Below are 18,032 nucleotides of genomic sequence, written 5' to 3'. Positions count from 1 at the left end.
CTTATTCAATAGTAGCATGAGGAGAGTTCAGATCAGGGAAAAGTAACCACCACCCCTCCTACATTTCTCGAGTAAGTCCAAGAAAGGAAACCTTCAGGAGTTTTATACAAATCTGTTATTGGACCTTTCCTTACAGTATTATTTCTCACAATAACACTCAAAGACCTTTCTAGAGGTTGTAAATTCAAAGAATTCCAGAGACAGTACTTATAAAAGCAGCTGCTCCTTGATGGCATGGTCATGAAAGATAGCAAAGGATGAAAGGGCCACCACTGTTGCTCTTTCAGTTCCCTGATGCTATTGAACTCCTTTGATAGGTTAGATCTTAATAGCATTGAGGGGATACTAGAAGGAAGTTAAAAGAAAATCAAGTGTCAAAAGGATTAATTTAAATAATAAAAGGGCCGCTTGAGGATTTGGGAAATAAAGGTGCACACTGAAGGCACACAGTGCACACAGTAGGCACAGAAGCATAAAACCTGTGTGTTTAAAGATGGAGATAATATGTGGACAAGTGGAACAGAATATGGAGTCCAGAAAGAGACCTACACATAGCAGTCTGTTGACTTTTAGCCAAAGTGCCAAGGCATTTTGAAGAAAAAAGTGTGATACTTTCAACAAATTATGCCTAAAAGTCTGTCTATCCCTGAGTAAGAACCAAACTTTGAATCAATTACTTCACTTTATATACAAAAATTAACTTAAATGAGATTATTGACCTAGATGTGAAAGCGAAAACTATTATATTTCTAGGACAAAAAAGTAGGAGAGAAGCTTTTGTAAACTTGGGGTCGATATAGATTTCTCAAGGAGGACAGAAAACATGAACCATAGAAATAGGTCAAAATTTGGACTTTAGCAAAATTGGAAATTTGTGCTCTTCCAGTGATATTAATAAGTAAATGAGTAAGCAAAAAACACACTAGATATAAATATTCGTAATGTATATATCCAATAAAGAACTGAATTAAAAAATTGTAAAGATATACCACAATTTAATAATTAAAAACAACCCAATGAGAAATGGGCAGAAGATCTGAACACATGCTTCTCCAAGAAGGATATTTGAATCACCACCAGGAAGATGAAAAATTGTTCAACATTATTAACCATTACTGAAATATAAATTCACACATAATAAGACCACACACATATAATCAAATGACCAAAATTTAAAAACCTAAAATCAATACTATTGAGAATGTGGATCGATAAGAACTTTTATGCATTTCTGGTAGATATATAACATGGTACAGCCAGTTTGGAGAAAACTCGATTTTTTAAAATATTAAATATACATTTGTCATTCAACTTATCATTCAACTTTACAAATTTATTTTTTAATGTTTACCCAAGAGAGTTTAAATCATGCCTAACAAATATTTGCAAATGAATCTATGTAGCAGTTTTATTAATAATATCCCCAAACTGGAAGCAATAGGTAATAGATTATGGCATATTTCCATTACTGATACACACAAATGCATAAATAAAAAAAAATTAGGATAAACAAAACAAGTCAGACACAAGACAGTGTATACTGTAGGATCCCATTCATAGGAAACTCTAAAAAGGACAAATCTAATCCATAGTGAGAGAAAGCAGATCAGTAGCTATCTGGGGCTTCAGGTAACAGAGGACTGATGAGAAGGGACACGGTGGATTATATGTGGTACTGGAAAGGTTTTTACCTTGATTGTGGTGGTAGATACATAGGTACTTCCATTTGTTAAAACATACCAGACTGTGCACCTAAAATGGTTACAAATTGTACCTCAAAAACGTTTTGCATTTTAAAAACAAATTCTTTCCCAATAAAGTTTTTAAAAGCAGGCAAAAAGTCAAACTACAAATTAAAAACAAAAAAGAGAAACTTATTTCTGAAGAGCCATGACAAAATAGCTGGTATAGACCTAACCTCCCTTTAAAACTGTATAAAATGTAGTCACACAGTATACAAATTACTAAAAGATATTCTAAAATTGAATAAAATAATCCTAGATAAAAGGATAGAAGTGCAAAATAAATCAGTCCATAAATACCACAGGAAAAGGTGAATACATACATAAACATACGAGAAGATCTTTGACTGTTGAAAGCCCCAACAGTAACATCTTGTCTGGTTTATAACATTGTTAGAAATTAAATAAAGGACAAAAGTATTTCTAAAAATATGTATAAAACCTTTACGTGGAACTAAAAGTAAAATTCTTGGATTATTCAGGATATGGTAAGGTACTAATGCAAATAGATTATAATGCATTGAAATGATATTGACTTTACCATAAAAATATAATAAAAAATAAAAATAGTTAAAAGTAATGAAAAATGAAATAAAGTAATCAAAATACTTGATTAATACATTAAATATTTTGAAAAATACAAAAGGATTGAGAAACATGAATAAAGAAAAAGGAATGTAATTTAAGAATAGAAAACCACAAAATATTAGACTATTACAGGTATAATAACGCACTACAAATAAAAGACAAATAAATAAAACAGACAGCTTATAAAAGAAGCAACATCTAATTATATCTGGTTTAAAAGAAATGACACTAAATACAAATACACACACATACACACACACACAGAAAGTTAAAGGGCAGAAAATTTATTCCAAGAAAATACTAGGAAAAAAACTAATATGACTTCATTATCAGCAAATAAAGTGTACTTTCAAGTAAGAAGTATTATCAGAAATATAAAGGACATTTTTAAAATGTCTACTCATAAAAAAGCTAAAAGGGTCAATTTATTTGAGGTGGGGTCCTACACGTTTATGGACTTTACCTTCATGAACCCCACTAATTCCTCCAGTTTCCTATCGTGAAAAGCTAAAAATAAATAAATAAAATAATTCCCTCTTGGCTCTGGTAGAGTTAGGGGATAGGTAATCATTGTGAAACATACCCAGAGCTTCCTCTACAACAGATGTCTGTTCTCTGCGCAAAGGCTTTGTCAGATTCTTATCCCAAATGGGGGAAGGGCATTTCTCCTACTTGAGTTTGACTCTTATAGCCCTCCTGTCTTACTTAAAGGGGAAAACATGTTAAGCGGGTCAGTTTTAGAGGAATTAGATTGGGAATATTGAAAGTAGCTGGAGAGGAGAATGGGAGAAACAGGGAATTGGGATGGGAGGTACTTATGAAAACACTTGCGAAGGTCACAGTTCTAAAGACAGGCCCACTAAAAACACAAGCATTGAATCAGAAGTTTACAGGACAATGCTCCTCCCTCAGATCTTACAATCACACCATCAGGGCTCCAGTAAATAACAGTAAATAAAAGAGTTGAAGAACGGGAAGAGTTACTAGTCACAGACTCTCTTTGAGGACTAATACTTAAGGATACATAAAGTAAATGGGCAAGGCAAAACAAGATACTAGAGGAATTTGAAGCCTTTGGTCCCTACAAACATGAAACACAGTCCAACTTCTAGCCAGATTAGATTACCATAAATCTTCCTTCTAATTGTCTATTTATCTCAGTTCCTATTACCTGACACAACATGTCTAGATTTCAACAAAAAATTATAAGACATGCTAAAAGGTAAGAAAGAAAAGCACAGTCTACTGAAACTATAAAAATGTTAGAAAACCTCGGGAAAACTCTTCTGGACATTGGTCTAGGCAAAAAATTCATGACTAAGACCTCAAAAGCATGGGCAACAAAAACTAAAATTGACAAATAAGACTTATACTAAAAAGTTTCTGCACAGCAAAAGAAATAATCAACAGAAAGAACAGAATGCAAGAAAATATTTGCAAACTATGCATCCAATAGGGACGGATATCCAGAATTTACAAAGAACTAAAATTACTCAACAACTACAAAAAGCAAATTATCTCATTAAAAAGTTGGTAATGAACAGACATTTTTCAAAAGAAACCATATAAGTGGTTAACAGGCACATAAAAAATGGCCAACATCAATAATCATCACAGAAATGCAAATTAAAGCCACAAAATCAGTCAGAATCATCATTATTAAAAAGATAAAAAATAACAGATGTTGGCAAGGCTATAGAGAAAAGGGAACACTTACACACTGTTGGTGGGAATGTAAATTAGTGCAACCTCTATGGAAAACTGTGTGGAGATTTCTCAAAGAACTAAAAATAGAACTACCATTTGATCTAGCAGTTCCACTACTGGGTATCTACCCAAAGGAAAAGAATTCATTATATCCAAAACATACCTGCCCCTGTATGTTTTTCACAGCACTATTCACAAGAGGTAAGATATGTAATCAACCTGTTTCCATCAATGAATGATTGGATAAAGAAAATGTGTATATATACACCATGAAATGCTATTTAGCCACAAAAAGGATAAAATAATTCCTTTTGCAGCAATATGGATAGAGCTCAAGACCATTATCTTTTTTTTTTTTTTTTTTTTTTTTGAGACAGAGTCTCGCTGCTCTGTCACCCAGGCTGGAGTACAGAGGCACAATCTCGGCTCACTACAAGCTCTGCCTCCTGGGTTCTTGCCATTTTCCTGCCTCAGCCTCCCGAGTAGCTGGGACTACAGGCACCCACCACCAGGCCCGGCTAATTTTTTGTATTTTTAGTAGAGACAGGGTTTCACCGTGTTAACCAGGTTGGTCTTGATCTCCTGACCTCGTGATCCGCCTGCCTCGGCCTCCCAAAGTCCTGGGATTACAGGAGTGAGCCGCTGTGCCCAGCCAAGGCCATTACCTTAAGTAAAACAAATCAGTCACAGAAAGACAAATACTACATGTTCTTAATTATAAGTGGGAGCTAAACATTGTGTACACGAGAATGTAGAGGGTGGAATAATAGATAACTGAGACTCAAAAGGGTGGAGAGATGAGGGGGGTGAGTGACAATAAGTTATTTAATGGCTACAATATACATTTTTCTGGTGGTAGACACCCTAGAAGCCCTGATTTCACCACTATGCAATCTATCCACGTGACAAAATTACGCTTGTAGTCCATAAATTTATATAAATAAAATTCTTAAAAAAAGAAAAACAGCCTAATCTAAAGAGATAAAACAATCATCAGAAACAGTTCCACATATGACATAGATGTTAGAATTATCAGAGAGGGAGTGTAAAATACGTTAAAAAGTCTAATAGAAAAAATAAAAGTCATAAAAGAACAGATGGGTAATGTGAGCAGAGAGTTGAAAACTCTAAGAATCAAAAGGAAATGCTAAAGATAGAAAACACTGTAACAGAAGGGAAAAACTCCGTCATGGTCTCGAGATTTCTCCCATTTGTCAACAAGTCTTAGTTAAGTTTAAAATCATGCCAGCTGGATAGAAATTGACTTGTAATGGCAACAAATTCTTGGAGTCTACCATGAACGTTTCTGAACACAAGAAAAGTGTATCAGCAATCCCTGTGTATTGCATTCTAAGTGCTAAACAGAACTTAGGATGGCCTTTGTCAAATGATTACAGCATTGTTCTTGCATGTTGATTTTTAGAGCTTCATGTACCTGTAAATGGCTCAACACACTTCATTAATCCTTTGAAATACTCTAAGACCACAAAATCAAACATGTGAACATATAACTAGCCAGGGGGCTGCCTTTAGAGGAGTAATAGAAAGTCTCATATGTCTTATCTATTAATATTTCACTTCAGCAGAGTCTCTCTTTTCTATTTGTATCTAATGATTCTAAGTGCTGTCATCAATATATCTGACCACTCCTGACTTGTGGCTGCACAAATCTCAATCAAGTGTTCAAAATTCCATTATGGCTTTCCACTGCTTCCACTGACTGTGGATGCATTAGATGGATAAGGTGATATTGAACCTTTAGGGTTTCACGAATGTCCTTTTTGATTTAGTAGGAATGGTCCCTGGTTATTTTGATAGTATGGATGCCCTAAATCTGAAAATAAAGTCCATTAAAATATTTTGCCAATGATAACTTTGAATTAGGGTATGATAACAATTGTCTTGAAAATGTCCCCCTATTTTACCCTTTAAGGAAGAGATATCTTTTTTACTTTTAGATTTTAAACAATGTTTCCCACTGTGTGAGAAAAATTTAGTTACACTGTAAACATCTTAATGCAGTCAGTGTAAAACTCCCTCCTCTCTACCTGCAGAGACATGGAGGTCCTGGCCAAAATGTATGCATTGGATGAACATTGAGATTATGAAGAAATAAAAGAACATGTGCAAAGCTTTGGTTTTAGCATCTTCTGCTCAATTTTCCTCTTGTTAGAATTCGGATTCAAATACAGGAAGATTTGGCATGGAAAATGAAAGCTCCGTGAACCTGGGGTACACCTCAAAGCAAATGAACTTTAATCAAGTTTATATTATTTATAGTGTACATATTAATTATAATAAATTATTTAATCAGGGAGGGCCTTTGTTATTTGTATGTGTAATTCTCTGAACCTTCAGATAGTGGTTCACTCCGTTACTTAATCTGTGTTAGATGACACGTCGTTTACTATAGTGCCTCACATACACTTTATGACACTTTGAAGTTCATCTGTTCACTTATGTGCTTTGCACTGGACTCTAGAGTTCTGGAACATAAATCATGTCTTGAAGTTCTGTATCTTCTATGCCAGAAACATAGTAGTCAATCTAATTGAAATGGTTGAAGGAATGATTGCATTGATTAATTAATTGAGAAAAAAGGACTGAACTGATAAACAAGTATCAGCTTTGGGATGGTGATAAAAATTACCCTATTCATTTAGAATTTGAACCAGATTCTTCTTAGGTATTAGCTATTTACCTTTTATAATTTAAACTCTTTTCAACTACTAATTAAAGCAGAAAAATGTAGCTCCAGGGAATCAATCAGATACATCATTTCCACATCCATACAATATTTTAGAAATACAAGTTAACAGAGAAATGACACCACTAATAATGAACCTCTGTGGATAACCTCTCAGTTCAGAGCTGCTATTTTGAGGAAAAACCCAAGAGAATACATCAAAACATAGTATAATGTGGTGAAATATTTGCTGAGTTTTTTCATACCCTATATGAAATGCAAACATCAATTTTGATTCGTTTCTTTTTCTCTTTAGAAAATAGTACTAATGGATCTGAGAGCATAATAATAATGCAATAAAGTATTTATAAAATGACGTTGCCCTAATTATTATTTAATAATGTAAAAGATTCATTATTGAAGTATTAACATTAGCTCTTCTTTTCTAGAGCTTTTACTAATGTTTCATGGCATCCCACCACCCTTGTCCTCTTCTTTATCCTTTCTCTTACCCCTTTTCCCATTGCCTGAAGAAGAAATGTCTGAGGGAGGATTATAGGCAGGGCCTCCAAGTTTCAGGGTATCTTTTATTAGGTTTATCATGGCATATAAAAGACAAATAATGGAGCTGCAGAGGAGAAAATAAAAGGTTTTGTTTTAGACATGTGGAGTGTGAAGCAATAGCATTATACCCAAATGGAAATATCTAGCAAACTAAAACTATTATGAATTCAAATCATGAAAGTCGGAACTTGGTGGAAAAAAAGGAAGTCATCTGTTTTGGAGCGATATCTAATGTAATGAGTGAGCATCAGAAGGTGGGTCCCTGAGAAAGTAAGTAAACATTTATGGAGATGAAAGGGGTCAGAAGTCAGAGAAATGTTCTAGAAAAAACAGACAGAGATTCATATAAATTAATTACTATAGCACTAATACAGAATTTTTCTTTGAGGAGTCTGAAGCTTAATGTGGAGCACATATGAAAGCAGACGGGATGATGCAGTCTGATGAGGTATTTAGAATTGAAGTCAGGTGGAGCTAGAAGAGTGGATAAGATGCCTTTTATATTATATGGGGAAAAGGTAATTTAAAAATCCACCTTGATATATAAAATATATGTAGCTATAGAAAAATAAGTGCTTTGTTATGTCTATGATTCTTGATATTTATTAATCTTGCCCTCTCCCTCCCCCCTAAAACAGAAAGTTCTTGAATTTGTGATAACAATGTAGCATAGAGGTTAACACCTTGGATCTTGGTGCCAGATAGTCTGGAATTAAACTTTGACTATATTCCTCACTAATCGTGTGAATTTGGATAACAGTGTTATCTTCTAGGTTCTTGTAGTGATTAAACTGATATAATCCTTATAAAATGTCTAGCATTCACAAGCTTAACACTGTTTACTATTTTACTGCTTATTTAAGCTAGAATAATTACATTTAGCATGATTAAGTGGGACTGTATCAAACTAAAAAGTTTCTTCACAGCAAAGGAAATAATCAAGAAAATGAAAAGGCAGCCTACAAAGTGGGAAAAAGTATTGAGAAACTATGTGTTTGATAAAAGATTAATATTCAAAATATGTAAAGAACTCACAAACTCAGTAGAAAAAGGAAAACAAATAAATAAAACAAAAACAAATAACCTAAACACAAAATGGGCAAAGGAGTTAGATAGACTTTTTTTCCAAAGAAAACATACAAATGGCCAAAAGGTATATGAAAAGATGCTCAACATCATTAATCATAACAGAAGTACAAACCAAAATTATAATGAAATGTCACCTCACACCTATCAGGATGGCTCTTATTAAAAAGTCGAAAGATAATACATGTTGGCAAAGATGTAGGAAAAAAAGAGAATCTTTGTATATTGCTTGTAGCAATGAAAAATTGGCACAGCCATTACAGAAAGCAGTATGGATGTTCCTCAAAAAATTAAAAATGGAATTGCCATATTTTACAGGAATTCCACTTCTGGGTATATATCCAAAAGAAAACAAATCATTATGTTGAAGCGATGTCTGTACTTTCATGTTCATTTTGGAATTATTAACAATAGCCAAGATATGGAAATAAACTAAGTGGCCATAAACAGATTAATAGATAAAGAAAATGTGGTACTCATATACATACATTATTATGCCTTAAAAAAAGGAAATTCTGTCATTTGAGGCAACATGGATGAACCTGGAGGACATTGAGCTTAGTGAAATAAGCCAGATATAGAAAGACAAATACTGTATGATCTCACTTATACATGGAATATGTATAAGGGGATTCTCCTGCCTCAGCCTCCTGAGTAGTTGGGATTACAGGCGCGCGCCACTACATCTAGCTAAGTTTTATATTTTTAGCACAGACAGAATTTCACCATATTTGTCAGGCTGGTCTCGAACTCCTGACCTCATGATCCGCCTGCCTCGACCTCCCAAAGTTCTGGGATTACAGGCATGAGCCACCATGCCGTACCTATTTTTCTACTTTCTAAACAGCAAACACAATTTGTCCTACTCTGTAGTGTGGGACATCCCTGCCCTGGAGCAGGTGCAACTGGAGTTTGGTGCGACTGAATTTCCAAGACACTAAGAGCATTGTGAAAGGAGCTATCTGGACAGCATGACCAGCCACGACTGTCTGCAGGAAGAGGACTCAGCGTCCCTGCTTTGTGCTAACTATAGGTATCTGGTTAGGTAGAACAGGGAATTCAAAGTCAGAATATATGAGTGCAACTCGAGGTATGTGCTGTTAACTTCCTCCTGAAAAAATTTGAAGGGCTCTTGCAAGATGGCAATGGCCCTAGTTATTGAAAGGCACACGTTAGTGCCAGAGCTGGTCCTAGCAGTCCTGCTTAAATGATAAAAGGCTGATGGGAAGATTAAGACTTTTTTAACGCAAGAGCGATAACCAGGGACAAGATATGCTGGGAAGGAGAATTAACACTTTGAAACCCACTTTCACAAGCAAGCACACGTGCGAGCACACACACACAAAGGCACAAGTGCAAAAAATATTAAGAAGGCATTTGCACAGCCGCAGCCGTGAGTAAATGACCTCTGATATTTGTTGCTCTCATTGAACAATATCCCTATGATTTCAGATTCCTTGGTTTGTGTGCATAAGAAATAAACCAAAATATTTCAACATATTACCAACTAGGACATATGAATAACTCAACCTGGTATCCGAGATTAAATTGGAATATTTATTTTTGTAAAAGGGGAAAATTAGCCTATTGCAGGAAACAAGTCCATATTCAGAATATATGCACATTCATCATAACTAAAAGAAATCTAATTGTGACTTTACAATTCCTTAGAAATCTCTGTGAAGCAAATATTCCTGAGCCAGTAGTTTTGAATAATGTTTAACACTCAGAATGGGGTATTCATGCAATAAAATTCATGTTAATAATGAATTTTAGTGTTAATTTTGAAAAAATGAGGGTATTTATTCCCTAGTGTTTATTTGCTCTGAGAATGTGCTACTTTGTATTTCAGCTTCAACAGAGCTTTCTTCACCTCCTTGTTCCTCAGGGTGTACACAACAGGGTTGAGAAGGGGCGTCAGCACAGTGTAGAAAACGGCCACAACCCCATCCACAGCTTTCCTGGAGCCTGGTCTCAGGTAAATGAAAAGACCAGGACCAAAGAAGCAAAGGACCACGATGCAGTGGGAGGCACAGGTCTGAAAGGCTCTGCATCTCCCTTCTGAGGTGTGGATCCGAAGGATGGAATAGATAATGGACACGTAGGACCCCACTATCAGAAGAAAGCAGCCCGAGGCCACTATTCCAACAGTCACAAAAATGACAATCTCAATGGCTGTGGTGTCTGCACAGGCCAGTTTCAGGATGGGCGGTGCATCACACAAATAGTGCTGGATCTGGTTGGGTCCACAGTAGGGCAAATGGAAAGTCAATATGGTCTGGACAGCAGAGTGCAGAGAGCCACTGAGGCAAGTGCTGGTGGCCAGGAGAGCACACGAGCACCCGCTCATCATGCTGGTGTACCTGAGCGGGTAACTGATGGCCAGGTAGCGATCATAGGACATGACCGTGTAGAGGAAACACTCGGTGCTCCCCAGGAAGTGAAAGAAATAGAGCTGAGCCACACGGCTGTGGAAGGAGATAGCCCTGCTGCTTGGGGACACCAAGCTCATCAGCATTTTGGGCACCGTGACAGTGGAGAACCACATGTCAATGAAGGACAGGTTGGTGAGGAAGGAGTACATGGGGGTGTGGAGGTGAGAATCCACCCTGATCGCCAGCAGGATGAGGAGGTTCCCCAGCACAGTGAGCACATAAACCACCAGGAAGATTCCAAAGAGTGGGGCGTCCAGTGCTGGGGCATGGGGAAGGCCCGTGAGAATGAATGCTGTCACGAGGCCGGCGTTGGACATTTCTTCTCACCCTTGGTTTCTCTCCTTCTGGGGATATAAAGAGCACGCAGCATTTAGCACTTAATTGAGAAATGAGAATCCATTCTCTACGTGGAAACTGCATCAACCAGGTAGATAATTCTGGAGTTATCGTGGACTTTGCTTGTTACAAAGCTTCCTTTATAAACCAATAAAGTGATTTCCTAGTCTCTCTCTCTGTCTCACATATGCACACACAGAGACACATGTGGAAGAAATTAGGAGAAACACATTGTCTTATATTTCGATAGGTGTATAAATTACCACAAACTTAACTGGCATAAAACATGCAAATGTATTGTATCACCCAGGTCAGCTGGGCCCTCTGTTTAGCTCTCATCAGGTTTTAATCAACATATCACCAAGGGCTGCAATCTCATCTGGGGCTGGGGATCATTCTCCAAGCTTCTTGTGGTTGTTGGCACAATTCAGTTTCTTGCAGTTTAGAACTCAGATCACAGTTTTCTTGCTGTTTGTTGGCAGGACATATAACTCTCAACTTACTGACGTCACCCAAGGTCCAAGAAAGTCCTAGCTACTTGGCCTTCTTAAAACACCACAGGTGTCTTCTTCAAAACCAATGAGATAAACTCTCTCCAGTTTGCTATGACAAACTATTACATAATGTTATGTAATGCAGTCACAGGGGTGATATTCCATCATATTAACAGGTCCCAGGCATACTCAAAGGATGGTTATTAAACAGAAAGTATATACTAGAGGGCAGGAATCTTGAAGGCTACTGCAAATTCTACCTACCACATTCAGTTTTGCTTCCTTGCTCATGAGAAAACTTAAAAAAAACAAACAAACAAACAAAAAAAACAAAAAAAAAAACACCAAGAATTTAATTGCTAGTGGCTGGGAATATTTGAAAACTGAACAGTACAGCTAAATCATTTTCTAGTTTCCTCGTATGTTATTTGACATTACTAACATCACCTACCTCACTGAGAAGTTATAAGCATTAAATAAGATGATACATATAAAGTACTAAGTACTGTGACTGGCAGGAAATAACTGCTCAGTAAATGACAGTGAGTCTTACCATATTGTGCCTTGCAGCAGTATTACAGAATTTCCAGTTTTGATCTTAGGGAGAAAGAGAGTACATATATTCTTTTAGTGTTTTCAGAGAGTCCTTCTGAATCTAAGAGCAAGGTCTTTGTGGACGATTTTATGCCTGATACTGTTACTAATGTCCTCACTACTGCCTGCCCTTAAAGGGCTCCTCTCAGAGCAGGTAAGAATCTCAGCGCAACTCCATAATGGGATTCCCACGACCTCCCAAATGATCCAGAGAGCACCAAGCCTCATGCATGACTGCCGCCTGCCCCCATTTCTGTTACCCTAGAACACTTCCTATGCGGTTCTGAGAACATGGCATTCATACATGCTCTGCCGAACACAATCTACTGGGTAGGGGCCAGCTGTCTTTCATACTTCTTCTACCCTAGGTTTCTAAATATACTCTAATATTGGCTTTGTTAGATATTATGTGTTGCCTCCACCATCTTCCTTTACTCCTCATTCTCATAAACCCAGGTGATGAATGATCTCACAAGGAAGACAGTTCCATCAAGTCTGTGCATCTTAATTAAGACCTAGAACCTGAGACAGGAAAAATGGGACCAATGCAAGAAGAGGGGCCTATGTCACCTTGATGTCAAGAGAAGCTGGGATTCTGTGTAATGGAAATTGGGGCCAAAATAAGGTTCTTTGCTTAATACTAATATTAATACAAAATGTTGTCTTAGTTCAGGATTCTTACTAATTGTTCAGTGGGCAGACACTATGAAACTTGTTCACCAGTGTGAGAAGAGCCGTGATCTCTGCTCTTCAGAAATCCCAGAGAAGATACCTCCAGGGAATGTGGCTTAAGCTACTTCAAACAAAAGTTTTTGAAATATGTAAATAAATAGCAGAAAGGAGATTACTGCAGTCACCAATATGGATATCAGAACTTTTAAAATAGAACCAAGATACTCTGAAATTTCTACTGCACCAGGAGGAACAATTCCCAGAATAGCTTCATGATCAGATTTGATGAAATGTGAAAATCCTCATCCAATGAAGTCCAAGGTAGCCTGAGACCTAAAGCAAGAGTCTCAATCTGCAGGGTCAAGGTTTGAGCTGCATATTAGCATATAGAAGTATACATAGCAACTTTGTCTCTATATGTTCTGCAGGGTCAATGTTTGAGCTGCATATTAGCATATAGAAGTATACATAGCAACTTTGTCTCTATATGTATCCCATCAATTACTATCTTTCTATGTACCTAACTGATTTTATAACAAAGTCTTAACAATTCTCGAGTATCTTAGGTCTGAATGGAAGTTTGAGATAAAGTAAAGAAGAAAAGCAGGAGAAAATAAGTTAAATCTACATTTCTAAGAACTCATCTTACAGTATGTGATTCGTTTCAATAGTAAAACTCATCTGAGTTTTTGCCTCAATTTGTCACTTTCCACGTGCTGTGCACAGGTGCTAAGTTTGCAAGATACCACTCAAAGAACAGATACAGTGTTAAGGAGGAGTGGTCTTTTTCTATTTAGGGACCAAACTAGTTGAAGTGCAGGGAATGGAAATGAATATGGGTAGAAACTTAGGTTGATTTATGCCTCAGAGGATAGGATTCCTCTTCAGCTTTTAGGTTCCCTTGATGTGTACAAAACCAACAGGAAGAGATCAATGAAAGGTTCTTCATAAGCATGCATGCATTTCCTTAGAGTTTTTTATTTAGCCTCCTGAGACGAGCCCATGTCTTCCTGGAACCAATATTTGTACCTTAGAGGAAATAACTGACTTACCCTTTTCTCTCACCAGTGACTGAGAGACACTCACAACTGCTTGCTCTCAATTCAGAATTTTCCATAATCTATAATGGTCCTCACTTGTTGGCGCTCTCCAACTCAGCATCACTCACTCACTCACTGTCTATGGTGGTTTTAATCATCCAAATTCCCCAGCTTTTTCTGTTGTTTACAGTTTCAGGGTGGCTTTTCCCCAGAGATCTACCTATCTAACATAACTATATCCCAATTGTATAAATAATCATTAGATATTATTGCTGTCATAATTTTCATTGCTTTCACAAGCATGAGTAAACAATTTTTATATTTCATGCTTACGTCTCCTTTTGTAAATTAACTTTTTAGAATCTTTATTCATTGTTTTTTTTTGTGGTAATAGTCTTTATCTTATTGACTTATCTGAAGTTTTACAAATTGAAAACACTATTTGTTTTTTATTGTAAGGTAAAATGTACTTTGAAGTTTATCATCACTTAAATACTTTTTAAGTTTGCATAGATATTTTTACTATTCTAGGAAATTTTATAAATTGATTCTAGTATGTTTTCTGATATTGGTATTTTGCTTTAAAGGAATGTTCTTGGTCAAGTGCGGTGGCTCATGCCTGTAATCCCAGTACATTTGGAGCCAAGGCAGGTGGATCGCTTAAGCCCAGGAGTTGGAGACCAGCATGGGCAACATGGTGAAACCCTGTCTCTACAAAAACTACACAAATTAACCAAGTATGGTGGTGGGTGCCTGTAGTCCCAGCTACTCAGGAGTCTGAGGTGGGAGGATCACTTGAGCCTGGGAGGCCAAGGTTGCAGTGAGTTGAGGTGACACCACAGCACTCCAGCCTGCACAACAGAGTCAGACCCTGTCAAAATAAAAAATAAAAATAAAAAAATGGAGACGATTTTCTTATACACAAGTTTATCAGTATTCACTTATGTAATATTTAATGTTTTAAGTTTTTTCCTTCATTTAAATCTTTACTTCATCTAAAATTAATTTTACTTTATATGTGACATAAGGATGTTTTTATTTTCTATATAATTTGGGATTATAGCTGTAATTACGTCATTAACTGAAATTTTTTTTTAAGGAATTTGGTTTAAGTTCCCAATTATTTTTGTATTCTCTTTTACACTCTATATATTAACCTCTAGTTTTATTATATTATCATCAAAGAAAATGAGTGGCAAAATTTCTATTTCAAAATGTAATAACTTTAGTCTCATGTATTATTTTTGTGATTAGCTTCCTCTGTTTCTTTTCTTTAAGAATATGTTTTTAATTACTTTTTTTCCAAGAGGGTTTTGCACTCCTATAAAATCTCTTACATAAATAAGTGTCAGACAGTCCACCACATTCATATCTCCTATCTACTATAATTGAGTCTTTTATGTGTCTAGTATGACACAGGGTCAAGACTAATTTTTTTATTCTGAATACTCAGATACCTGAACATAATTTATTGAAGAAAGCAATCTTGCTTTATTGCTCGGCAGTGTTATCTTCGTCCTACAAATATGTATCAGTCTATTTCTGTCTGCTGTATTACAATTTTCTATTTGTCTAACCCCGTACAAATACGACACTCCTGAGATACCGTAGCTTTGTCACAAGTTTTGATAACTAGTGTTGTCAATATTTCAGTTAAGTTTTATGTCTTCAAGATAATATTGACCATTTTGGGACTTATTCAATCCACACTTTAGGATCCACACGTCCACTGCTGTAAAATCAAATGCTGGGATTTTACTTGGAATAGTATTGAATGTATAGATCTATCTGAATAGAATTGGAATTTTAAAAATATGAGTCTCTGTGTGCCCGTTGTAATCTTAAATTCGTTCAGGAAATGTTGTATTTATCTGAAAATATTTTATTTCTATTGTCGTGGTCTTACACATGTTACTTAAAATTAAATTCAGCTCTGGGTTTCTCATCCTTAGCACTATCAACATTTTGGCCATGATAAGCTTTGTTGTGAGGGTCTCTCCTGTGCACTGTGGAATGTTTAATACCCCTGACCTCTAGTCACTAGACGCCAGCGCCTGTGACAAGCAAGAATATTTCCAGACATTACCAAATGTACTGGGGGACAAAACAGCCCCAAGTGATCTAGATATTTAAGAGATTTAATGTTTTATATTGAATCTTAACAAACATAAAAAAATGGGTGTTTGTGATAAGTACATAAACTATTATATATGTTGCTGTGGATCATACATTATCATTGCTGGATGATAATCTATTCTGTGAACACACAATTTCTATTTGATTCACTGATAATATTTAAATATTAATAGCTTGCTATTTTTGCCCATTAAAAATAGTGTTTCTAGAAATGTTTTCAGATACGTATATGTAAATAGACAGATACATATGCATACATAAATATGTGAAAACCTGTATGTTCAATAGGCTAAATGTTGCATACTTTCTTTTGTATACATGTTTGGATTTGTATATACAAATACATTAAAACGAAAAAGAAATTTGAACAGCTACAACCACAATTAGAAAAATGACCTCAAATATTTGTTGCTATTTTTGAACAATGTCTCCATAATGGTAAATTGTTAAGTTTGTGTGCACAAGAAATCAAACAAAACACAAAAGCTTTTTATCAAGTTGTAAACATGAATGACTCGACCATCTATCTTGGAGATTTGATTACAATATTTTTTTAAATTAATATGAACCTATTGATGAGAAATGAATCAATAAATCAGAATATAAGCATATTCCTCATAAATACAAGTCTAGCTGTGATGTTAAAACTCTCTTAGAAAATGTGTGGAAGAATTATAACTGTGCAGGTGTTTTGGAATAATGTTTAACACTGAGAACTATACATATAATCAATTTCACATGAATAACTAAATTATATTACTATTTTAAAACAAACTAGTGTATCTACTTCCTAGTATCTATTCTTCCTGAGAATATGCTACTTTGTCTCTCAGTTTCAACACAGCTTTCTTCACTTCCTTGTTCCTCAGGGTGTACACTACAGGGTTGAGAAGTGGTGTTAGCACAGTGTAGAAAACGGCCACAACTCCATCCACGACGTCCCTGGAACCTGGTCTCAGGTAAATGACAACACAGGGAACAAAAAAGCAAAGGACCACGATACAGTGGGAGGCACAGGTCTGAAAGGCTCTGCGTCTCCCCTCTGAGGTGCGGATCCGCAGGATGGAACAGACAAGGGACACATAGGACAGCACTATCAGGAGAAAGCAGCCCAAGGCCACTACCCCAATGTTCACAAAGATGACCATCTCATTGGCTGAGGTGTCTGCACAGGCCAGTTTCAGGATGGGCGGTGCGTCACAGAAGTAGTGCTGGATCCAGTTGGGTCCACAGTAGGGCAAATGGAAAGTCAATATGGTCTGGACAGCAGAGTGCAGGGAGCCACTGAGCCAAGTGCTGGTGGCCAAGAGGGCACACCTGCTCCCACTCATCATGCGGGTGTACCTGAGCGGGTAACTGATGGCCAGGTAGCGATCATAGGACATGACCGTGTAGAGGAAACACTCGGTGCTCCCCAGGAAGTGGAAAAAGTAGAGTTGAGCCACACAGCTGTGGAAGGAGATAGTCCTCCCGCTTGGAGACACCAAGCTCATCAGCATTTTGGGCACCGTGACAGTGGAGAACCACATGTCAATGAAGGACAGGTTGGTGAGGAAGGAGTACATGGGGGTGTGGAGGTGAGAATCCACCCTGATCACCAGCAGGATGAGGAGGTTCCCCAGCACAGTGAGCACATAAACCACCAGGAAAATTCCAAAGAGTGGGGCGTCCAGCGCTGGGGCATGGGGAAGGCCCATGAGGATGAACTCAGTCACGAGGCTGGTGTTAGACATTTCTCCTCACCCTTGGTCTCTCACCCTTTGGGGATATAAAGAGCACCCAGCATTTACCAATTAATTGATAACTGAGAATCCATTCTCTATGTGAACACCAGGTAGATAATTTGGAGTTTTCCTGGACTTTGCTTTTTACAAAGCTTCCTTCATAAAGCTAATGAAGTGATTTCCTAGTTTCTCTCTCTCTCTCTCTTTCTCTCTCTCTCTCTCTCTGTG

General features: G+C 36.8%; 2 protein-coding genes across 2 annotated transcripts; both read right to left on the bottom strand.

Moving 5' to 3' along the window:
- Nucleotides 1-10,189: 10,189 nt before the first annotated feature.
- Nucleotides 10,190-11,178, bottom strand: LOC126934807 (olfactory receptor 10G9-like). The gene has a single exon (XM_050755627.1). It carries the CDS (start codon nucleotides 11,123-11,125, stop codon nucleotides 10,190-10,192), a length of 936 nt encoding a protein of 311 aa, XP_050611584.1. The 5' UTR covers nucleotides 11,126-11,178.
- Nucleotides 11,179-16,877: 5,699 nt separating this feature from the next.
- On the bottom strand, nucleotides 16,878-17,831 carry LOC126934809 (olfactory receptor 10G9). Its single transcript, XM_050755629.1, has one exon. It carries the CDS (start codon nucleotides 17,811-17,813, stop codon nucleotides 16,878-16,880), a length of 936 nt encoding a protein of 311 aa, XP_050611586.1. The 5' UTR covers nucleotides 17,814-17,831.
- Between the last annotated feature and the right edge of the window lie 201 nt (nucleotides 17,832-18,032).

Source organism: Macaca thibetana, chromosome 14, assembly GCF_024542745.1.
Source record: "Macaca thibetana thibetana isolate TM-01 chromosome 14, ASM2454274v1, whole genome shotgun sequence".
Taxonomy (NCBI): Eukaryota; Metazoa; Chordata; class Mammalia; order Primates; family Cercopithecidae; genus Macaca; species Macaca thibetana.
The sequence above is the reverse complement of the archived record's forward strand: the minus strand, read 5'-3'. Positions and strand labels throughout refer to the sequence as shown.

Excerpts from the sequence above, each read along its gene's own strand:
- LOC126934807 (XM_050755627.1), bottom strand. The coding sequence starts at position 11,125 with ATGTCCAACGCCGGCCTCGTGACAGCATTCATTCTCACGGGCCTTCCC.
- LOC126934809 (XM_050755629.1), bottom strand. The coding sequence starts at position 17,813 with ATGTCTAACACCAGCCTCGTGACTGAGTTCATCCTCATGGGCCTTCCC.